Consider the following 10581-nt stretch of genomic DNA (forward strand, 5'->3'; position numbering starts at 1 on the left):
GTTTGACCTCTGCAGCCTTGGCCTCGCCTCTGAACTCCAGACTCCCAACTCACTTCCGTTTCTCATTTCTGCTTGGATATCTGATAGGCAGCCTGTCCTGCTAGGGCCAAGTACTGGCAAGAATCAGTCTGAAAATCTTTTTTCAATTTAATTTTATTACGTCTCCCCCTAGTCCCTGCCCCATCAGTGTGTATCTCAAGCATGATCGGTAATATTACCCACTCCTGTCAGCATCTGGCCACCTGGAACGGCAGTGGGAGCCACCTTTTTGGTCCCTGCTCTGTGTATGTGTCCTGTTTGGGCCCATTTTTGCCTGGCATCCATGGGATCCTAGGACAAAAGCAGCCCTGCCTACTGTTAACCCATGAGCAGATTCTGAGTGGCAGTGAGGACACTGTTAGAGATGCTCCATGTCACCAGGTGTTAGAGTACCTGGGTTTGAGTCCTGCCCTATGCTTTGGGACCCCGCACCCATGTGGGAGACCTGGAAGAGGCTCCTGGCTTTGGATGAGCACAGTACCGGCCGTTGTTCTCACTTGGGGAGTGAGTCATCGGATGGAAGATCTTCCTCTCTGTCTCTTCTAGCTGTATATCCACCTTTCCAATAAAAATAAAAAGAAAAAATGCTGATGAGACCGGACAGTGATGCCAACAGTTTGAAAAATAATCAGCAGTCTTTTATTAAATCACACAGGAGGACATAGACACATTTGGGGGATGATGGTTCTGTTAAATATCTTACTCATGAGGCTACTTAAAAATTCAGTTTCTCGGGCCTGACATGGTGACCTAGAGGTTAAAGTCCTTGCCTTGAGCACACTGCCATCCCATATGGGTAACGGTTCTACTCCCAGCAGCTTCACTTCCCATCCAGCTCCCTGCTTGTGGCCTGGGCAAGCAGTTGAGGACAACCCAAAGCCTTGGGACCCTGCATCCGCATGGCAGACCTGGAGGAAGTTCCTGGCTCCTGGCTTTGTGGCTTGGCACAGTACCGGCAATTATGCTCAATTAGGGAGTAAGTCACTTGGGGGAAAATCTTCCTCTCTCTCCTCCTCTCTGTATATCTGACTCTCCAATATAAATAAATCTTTTTTAAAAATTCAGTTTCTGGGCCCGGCACGGTGGCGCAAGTGGTTAAAGGTCCTTGCCTTGCACGCCCGGGATCCCATATGGGCGCCAGTTCTAATCCCAGCAGCCCCGCTTCCCTTCCAGCTCCTCTCCTGTGGCCCCGGAAAGCAGTCAAGGACGGCCCAAAGCTTTGGGACCCTGCACCCGCGTGGGAGACCCGGAAGAGGCTCCTGGCTTCGGATCGGCATAGCATCGGCCCGTTGCGCTCACTTGGGGAGTGAATCATCGGACGGAAGATCTTCCTCTCTGTCTCTCCTCTCTGTATATCCGCCTTACCAATAAAAAAATAATAAAAATAAATCTTTAAAAAAAAATTCAGTTTCTCCTCACAACTTAAAACATGCAAATTGGACACTTTATAAATATGATATTTGTTACACAGGAATTAACCTAAGTAAGTACACGGGAGAACAAAATCTACTTCAGCAACAAACATGTAAGACAGTGGTTGGCACATACAAAGAAGCAAATACTATGGTGCAGTATAAAGGCTAATGTGTTAGGATTATTAACTTCACTAAAATGACAAGTGGCACTCAGGTTTTAAGCAAGGCAATAACGTCACCTGATGGCTTTCAAATGAATAAAATTATGGCTGCAGACCAGACCGTGTTTTGGTGACATAAGGGAGCAGGGTTACTGCAGCATTCAAGGCCAGAGAATGTGATAACCAAGAAAATCAACAAAAAACTGGGACTGCCATTCTCCCTGAGAAAATTACTGTATGAATTATCATTAGTGTTGGCTGAGAGCACACAGTGTACGCCAGATTTCATTCAGTTTTAATACACAGTTCATCTCAGTGCTGAACAGCATGTGCAGATATTACTACGGTACATACGAAAAGGCAAGCTGGGTGTCTTACCTTTACAGTCCATTCGCAGTTCTTCAATTAGTAACAGAGAATTCTTAGATTGAGGCCACTCATATTCCTCTGAGACTATCTCCAGTGACTGGGTTATCTCATCATCTGTGGAACTTATTTGGCATTGACCCTGTTAAATAAGTAAATAAGTTTTAAAGTGTCCTTTCAAATCTAGACAACTATTTATAAATATAGTAATGATGACTCATTCTCTGCATAAGAAAAATGACATGACACATACTTCTCACAAGGCCTGAGTTCTTGTTAAAAAGATGCTGATATAAAGGTACTGGATTTTTTTAATTTCTTGAATTTTGTTCTTCAAAACAGAAGTATTTGCGTAATTTTCTTTTTTTATTTATTTTATTATTTCATGATACAGTTCCATAGGCTCCAGAATTTCACTTCGCCCTCTCCACAGCCCCTTTCCCCCTTTCCACTGATTTCCCCTATATTGCTACAGTAGTATAGTCCTTCATAAAGAGTACTAGGTCCGTCATTCTGCTATTTAAGTGTATCCTGACATTGTAGGTATGGACAATGGCAGAGCATCCAGCATTCTATTGTCAAGATATATTCAACAATTTCATTGGGGGTTCTTCTTTGATTTGGAAGTAGAGATGCATACTGCATTGTATCTTCACATTTGAATGTGATAGTTTCTATTACACAGTTAGTATATACCACCTTAAATTAAAACAGAAAAAATACAGCAAAATAAACAACATGAAGAAAAACAGAAAATTCACAACATCATGAAGTTAAATACAATGCTACTGAATGACTAATGTGTCCCTGAAGCAATGAAAAGGAAATTAAAAACCTACTTGAAGAAAACCTACTGTTTCAATCACACTTCTAAAATAGAGACCTTTACAAAATTCCTGTGTTTTTTTTTTTTCCAATTTACCTTTCACATTTTATTTTGAAATTCAGGCTTTTGTAATACAACACTTTGTCTTCTGTAACATATTTTTCAATATAATAATACATGTTATTATTTTGTATAATACCTGTATAATTCCATTAATCACTTTCCTTGACGGCCTAAAAAACAAATAAGCACTTTCAAAATATCATATATACAAAATTTAAGAAATATACTATTAATACTTTTACATGTCTTTTCATTTATCTTTTACAAAGTACTTTTTGCATAAGAGTGAATGAACATTAATAGTAACATCAGAAAAGAAAAATATGCTGTCAGAAATATTAAAACAAAATAATTTAGTTTATCTTTCTGGCAGTCAAAATTAAATGAAATGTTATTTGCATTTTTAAACATTTATTTATTGGAAAGCTAGAAAAGAGGTGGACTATGTCAGCCAGTGGATTCTGGAGGGATTTCATCGTGCTTGGAATGGCAAGATTGGCAGCAATTCAGAACTGTTGAACTATCAAAACCACTTAAGTAGGACCCTCAGACAGGCCCCACATCAGGGATTCTGGGATGGGTGGGAGGCTAGGTAGGACTTCTCCCTTTCACTAAATCCTAACTGGAAAACGATAATTTTTATGTCTGTGAGCTAACCCTTTATTAATGATGCAGTTATTGATTTATTCAGAACCTACTGTGCAATCAGTAAATATAATTTTAAGTATTGTACATGCATTAAACTCACAATGGTGAGGGTTAAACCTCACAATTCCATGAGAAAAGTAACATATTGGAAATGGCGTGTCGGATTTTATTCCGAGTTTTGGTTCCTACTTCCAACTTACTCAGAGGCAATGGAGACCATTATAGAAATTGTACTGCTGGCAACATGAAAGACCTAGATTAACTATCCTTTCTCACAACCTGGGCCTGCTAGCTTACATTGTAAACACACCCTGAGTGTAAAAGAATTAACAGTCTCCGCCTAAATACTAGGCTGCTATGATAGACAGATATTAATCCCCCACTGCCCTTTCAGGCCTTTTAATTTTTAAATTCCAACTGTCCCCAAAACTATACAGCATTAAACAGCTCTTTTAAGACAGACACGCCTAGACATCAGTCTGTACAATACAATACATTTCAGCGTTATCTGATTTATTTATAATATTGATGATTTGTAACACCATGGCCAGAATTTTACAAAATCCATTATATCTGCTACCCATTTGTTTTAATTATTTTGAAAAATTACAAATGACGGAACATGCCTGAAAGCAGATAATCTACATCCATTTCACCAAGGAAGTTTCAATGAGAAACAAACCACATTTCTAGAAGACTTAGGAAAAGTTTCAGTGGATAATTGACAGGGACAACAAACAGCAGACTAAAATCCAGCCTAGAGAGGAAAACCAAAAAATTCTGTTTCTCCTACCCCAGTGTCCTAGCCAGGCAACACAATCTTGCTGACATTGTGGTGTAGTATGCAAAGCTTCAGCCTGAGGAGTTCTTGCCACAGGGTCTGGGAAGCAACATCACAATCCCAGGCATCACCTTGGATGTCCTGCAAGAACTGGGGCCATCTGCTCTAGGACCCCAGGGACTGTGCTGGTGGTGGTACTATGACTCCTGAAGTAGCTGGCTCTCTCCTGTGTCAACCAGAGGGCTCTGCCTACACCCCACTGCTACAGACTGCTTACTCAATTCACAATATCTGGAATAACTGGCCTTCAACCTGAGAGAAGTGCTTAGGTAAAGATCACACTGCATCCTGCAGCACTGTGACAATTGGTACTATTAGCACTGCATACCCTAGAGTAATTGGCACAGAATCTATAAGACTAAGGGAAGAATGTGCTGTTTCAATCAAAAACTGCTTGTATACAACCCTCTGCATTGTCCCTTAGTCACTCTGTGCAATTGGATAAAGTCCCCTTAATATCTCCAAGGGTTGGGAATTGGGCTTTCAGTGCTAAGTCCTAGAGTTATTGAGTCCCACATTGCCAAAACTTGTGGTATCGCCATCCACATCATACAGTCTGAAAGCCATAGTCATTGGAGCAACAGGCTTAGCATCACTCTTGCTTATTGAGCATGAAAAGGGGAAAAGGGCCTCTGTGTCCTATAGCATCAGAAACATGACTACAAATTAAAACAAACAAACAAAACCTTCCCGTTGGGTATACTTGACACCCAACACCCTAGGGACTAAAAATACACCCGTGGAATGCCCTGCCCACGCCAGTAATATGACTGCCTCCACATACGGCTGCAGACTAGGTAAGTGTGGCTCTTGCAGACTCTGCAGACATTGATTATTGGAGAAGAAATCAGTCAGGAGTTACATTGTGACAGTCAAGTATAACAAAAGCCCAATCAACAATTCAAGTCACAGACATCATTCAAAAAAGTCTTTTCCAGTGAAACCTATTCTAATAAAAATGATCATGGCAGTTTTGGGGTTCTCCATTCCAAGCTGGTGAGCAGTGGCACATTTTCGGTTCAGGGTCCAAAGCAGGCGCTGAAGGTCATAGGCCTCAGTGAGGAAGTGAACATGGAGACCTGAGAGCCCAGGACACTGGGATGGGGAGAGGGCCAGATGTGCCAGGACAGGTAGCTGTGGCCACATCTTGTCATAGACAAAGAACAGGAGGAAAAATCACTATGCTAAAAAAAAAGTTTAACCACATGAACCATATACACTGCACCAACTGGATGTGGTACGTGCCCAAAGACAAAGCCAGCAAGAAGTTCATCAATCAGAACGTAGTGGAGGCCAGAGTTGTGAGGGAACTCTCGGAAGTGAGCATGTTCACCACCTACATGCGTCCCAGTCTGTACGTGGAGCCGCACCATTCACAGCCAGGTGGTCAGAAACTGATCTCGTGAAACCTGCTAAGACTGGACCCCACCACCCTGATTTCAGACCTGCTCATGTTGCTCCACAACCTCCACCAAAACTCATGTAAGCAGCATGGTCTTTAACGGCTGAAGAAAAATTGTCCTCTAGAAAAATAAAGTGGAAACTTAGGCTTTAAAAAAAAGCATGGCAGATATACTTATGTCAGTGCAAGAACATAGGAAACATGAGGAAACAAAGTAGTATGACTACTCTAAGAGAAGTCAGTCATTTTCCAGAGATAGACATTGATCTGTATGAAATCTAGACAAGTCCTGAAAAAGAATTTAAAATAATGAACATAAGACAAATGAGATGTTACAGACTGCAGAGGAGCAGATGGAAGAAGTGATGAACTGGAACCACAGTAGCCAGACCCAAGCCGTCACTGTGATGGGGAATGGGAGCATCCTCAGCTGCAGCTTAACCAGCTGCACCACACTGCCTGCCCATGCAATTCTAATCTTAACACACCTTTCTAAGCAATTCCCCAAGTCCTTGTCCTTTCTTCTTATGCTAAACCTTGGTCATAAAACTGCAATTCTGATGATCCTGTTACTATTATTTTTCTTAGAACTCAGTCTTTAACTCTTAAATATATTCTTATCTTATTCCATTGAGTATGACTGCTAATTCTATTTTCATCTGTCCACTGGGTACACTAGTTCTACTTTTTTTCCCCACTATTAAAATATATCTAGTTGATAACAAATAATGCAGAGCTCTTGGATTAGAATCAAGAAACCTAAGTTAATATTTCATTTCTGCCAAATCCTACACCTATATAAGCCATTATATACTGTTTGAATTCCAGGTATCCCATCGGAATAACCATATGAATTGTGTGTTAAACACATGTTGGAGTAATGAAAGATATTTCATTAGTCTTCAAGATTCCCTACAATTCTAAAATCCTATGTGTTTTTCATTCTGTCCACAGAAAAGTGGGAATATTTTAACTAGAAGAAGAAAGAAAAAATCAGGACAGAAGAAATAAGAAAATTAGAAAACAAAGTAAAGAAATCAAAAGAACATGAGAGTCATGCAAAATTGAGTTAAAAATACACTTCATTATAGTAAAGCTGAAATATAAGCCAGTAGATGAAGCAACTACCAAACTGAAATACAAGTAGAGAAATCAACTAGAAATATCCTATAACCACATGCTATCTATAATGAACACAACTCTATGTAAATATCTCTCACTAACAGTAAACTAGTTCCTCCTTAGAGCTTACCTAATACTGCTTATGTTCTTGCTTATGACCTGCGATCTTGGAATCAAATCACAGATCTGTCCTAAAAGCTAACATGATAGAAACACACTGGTTGCCACTATAAGTTGTCAGTATAAAATCTCTAAAGCAGTTATACATAAGTGACTTTCAGAATTTATCTGAGTTGTAGCTGTGTCTTCACCCAATGCTGCACAGATTATTGTTAATCTAGCCTAAGGATCAAAAGAATGTATTCGGGAACCAGGCTGACCACCAACTAATAGGTCAGAGACTTGTTAACTATAGAATTATGGGCCAATTAATCCACTATGCTGAACCACAGTTGTTTAATTAAAATAAAAACTAACTATGACAACCTATCCTTTTTAAAACTACTGTTATCACTATGAGAAATCACCATTGTTAACCACATTAAACAATATGTAACTCAGACTACAACAATCAAGAAATAATGAATTTTTCATCTCTGCTTTTTTTTGTAAGATAGGCTCAAAATATTCTGAAAACTGGTAGTGATTTCTCATTAGGGTTCATTATGGAAACCAGATCACCTAAGTGTACAAACACATTAGGTTGCCTGCTCTGGGAAACAGTGACATGGACATTCCATAATCTAAGAAAAAGGTGCTACCCAAAACAAAAAGACTTTTGCATAAACATCGAATATAAGAAAGAAAATTGATTTTTACAACATCGTATGAACTTGACAACTAATTTCCAGCAAATAGTATTTTCCAGCAGGAAAGACAAGAATTTCAAATGACAACACTCCATGCAGGTCTAGGCTAAGATGTGGGATCCATATGAGATATTTAATTTTTTTTTCTCATCTTAATTATCAGGGAAGAGATTTTCTATCCACTGTTTCACCCCCAAATGTCTGTCACAGTGTGGGCTGAACTCAATGGATCTCCCACACGGATGGCAGAGATACAGGACTTGAATCTTCATGCTGCTTCCCTGGCTGCTCACAAGCAGGAAGGTGGTGCTGGCACTCAGACTCAGCACTCCTGCGTGGGATGCGGCTGTTCCAGGAGGCATCTTAGCCTCTGTGCCAAATATCAACCTCAGGATGATTTGTTTGTTATGTTGGCAAATAAACCTTCAGAATGCTTTTGAGTTGATTCTCAGTAATTTCTTTGTAGCATAAAATTAAAAAGAAGTTATCCAAATTATTGAGAAGAATTTGGGTTTCCTTCTTGTACTTTTCTCAGTTTGTGTATTTTAAGTTTCACCCATCAGCAACTTCATTTTATGACCATCTGCCTAGTTTGTTCTAGTCAATATCCATTTCAGTTACAGCATCTTTTTTGTATTCATACGAAATACAACCAGTATCAAGTTCCAAATTCTTATGTATTATTTGGTGGCTTTTAAATTTCCTATTAAGTTCCATCATTTGAGTTTTCAGTAAGCAGCAAATGATTAATTTGTGCAACGTTGATAGCACATTTTCAAATCGATAACAGCAACTAATGTTCTCACAAGAGTAAAGACAAACGGTAGAGGTAACAAAGAATTGTAAAACCCTATTATGCTTATTTTGTTTATGTAAAATAGATAAACACCCAAGCAGCTGACAGAGCCACCTGAGCCCCGGCATCCTCAGTCACAGAATTGTCCCTGGCAGGGTTAGCACCCAACCCTGCAATACCCTCCCGGCTAGCAGTCCCCATTACCAGGTCTGGTCTCCATGGTTCCTGCCTCTCGTCCTGATCTTCGGGAGCTGTTGTTCTGTTCCTTCATCCCCCTCGTTGGCTGCTGCAGGTGGTTTCCTGATATCCTCCTCTGGGAAGCGATCCCCGGGCTGTGATTTCACCCCACTCGCCATCCTCACATCAGATGACTTTCAAGAGACACTCGCCCTTAAAATGGAGAAAAGAACATTTATGGCGAGACTACCGGCGTTTCTCCCACCCTGGAGAGCCCAAGGCCAGCCCAGCAGATGAGCCAGAGGTCTCACCTGGATGTCCCAACTGAAATGCCAGGCCACACCCAGCATTCCCACAATCCAGCCTCACAATGACTGTTGCCAAGCAACTCCCTTAACGCATGCGCCCTCCTGCGCCTCTAGAGGGCGCGTGCGCAAGTCAAGCTGGTGGTCAGGAATAATGAGGGCTTGTTTGTAGGGCTCACCCACGTTTCACCTGAAAGCACAAGCTTTTTATTCTTCAGCAGGAAGCCACTATAGTGTCTGGATCTATGCCTAGGTCATGTCAGCTGAGCGGAGAGCTGCCACTTTGTGTTTCTCTAGGTCTAAGTGCTGGGATGGGCTGTGCAGGAGGCAGGGCTTATGGGCAAGTGAGGGCGGAACAGCATGCATCAGGGTTTTCCAGGCTGCATGTTGTTGCTTTTGTAAAGATTTGGTTTTTTTCTTTCTTTTTTGTTTTGTTTTGTTTTGTTTTGTTTTTTTATTTGAATGGCATAATTACAGGAAAGGAGAGAAAAAATGGCGATGGTTACATCAATCTCCCATCCAGGTCTTTCTTGTAGGTATTGGAGTCCAAGTACTCTGGCCATCTTTGGTTTCCTTCCCAAGCATACTAGCAGGGATCTGGACTGTAGCTTCCGGCAAGGGTCTTCCCAGCTTTGAGCAACAGTCTCTTCTAGAAAATGGGACTGATTTAATGCTCTTTTCCCAGGGTGGCAGGAAGGTGACTGGAGTAAGGTAAAGAACAGCTCCCTTATCCTACACTGCTCATGACCTCTACCGTCCCTTGGTGATCCAGGCTGCCCTTGTTGCTGGCAGGTCCTCACATGGTACATGTTAGGAGGCTGAGGAGGCTGGGAGAGAATCGCAGTGGTTGGCCTGAAGCCATAGTTGGCACTCCTCTGCCTTTGTTGGGATGGCAGGCACTGTTCATTGCCTCCAAAAGGGGCTCCTCCGTCTCTAAGTCTCACCTGCTGGGACAGCTGCAGGTTTAGGCTTTCCCAACCCTTGAAGGTGTGAGAGGTCTTCCTGCATCTATGCAGCCCAAACCACACTTGTACAGCTGTGCAGAGTGTGCTCATCTCCCTCACCTGAAAACCAGGCCTGCGGTGACACAGATCCTTGCTTGCATGATCACCCTGGCTATACAGCCAGCCAGGTATGTGACACTTCCATGGTTGTTCCATGGTGTGGTATCAGATCTGTGAGCCCAGATGAATTCAGTTTGCATTTTCTTTTAAACAGCTTACAGTTTGCACCTCTCTTTCATCATCATTTCATATCACAAAAGGTCACAATAGCAGGGCCAGGCCACATTGAAGTCAAGAGCTGAGACCTCCTTCCCGACCTGTCATGTAGATGTCAGAGCCCAGACACTTGAACCATCACATGCTACCTTCTTAAGTGAATTAGCATGGACCTGGATGAGAAGTGAAGTAGCTGGGGCTCAATTACAGCTCCGACATGGGATGCTAGCATCACAGTGAGGTGACATAACCCACCCACTCTGCCATCACACATCTTCTGAGATTCTTTGCCCGTGTAAATGGCTGCCCCTGCATGTGAGCTGCACTCACTCATTTGCCTCCTGTGAATAGGGGTGATGAGAATAGCGCTCAGAATTAGGGGAATTAAAAA

The 10581-nt window shown here is 41.7% G+C and overlaps 1 protein-coding gene across 1 annotated transcript in view; it reads right to left on the minus strand.

Annotated features, from left to right (window-relative positions):
* The window catches only part of LOC121147794 (ankyrin repeat domain-containing protein 26-like), a 43118-nt gene extending 34084 nt beyond the window's left edge, over nucleotides 1–9034 (minus strand). The window contains exons 1-4 of the mRNA XM_040967696.1: nucleotides 8977–9034; nucleotides 8693–8878; nucleotides 3007–3040; nucleotides 1994–2123 (exon numbers count right to left, since the gene is read on the minus strand). Coding sequence (XP_040823630.1) covers nucleotides 1994–2123; nucleotides 3007–3040; nucleotides 8693–8844 — 316 coding nt within the window. The 5' untranslated portion in view covers nucleotides 8845–8878; nucleotides 8977–9034. The remainder of the gene's footprint in view (nucleotides 1–1993; nucleotides 2124–3006; nucleotides 3041–8692; nucleotides 8879–8976) is intronic.
* Between the last annotated feature and the right edge of the window lie 1547 nt (nucleotides 9035–10581).

The sequence above is a fragment of the Ochotona curzoniae genome, unplaced genomic scaffold (assembly GCF_017591425.1).
Source record: "Ochotona curzoniae isolate NIBS_2020 unplaced genomic scaffold, NIBS_Ocur_1.0 scaffold_461, whole genome shotgun sequence".
In the NCBI taxonomy this organism is placed as follows: domain Eukaryota; kingdom Metazoa; phylum Chordata; class Mammalia; order Lagomorpha; family Ochotonidae; genus Ochotona; species Ochotona curzoniae.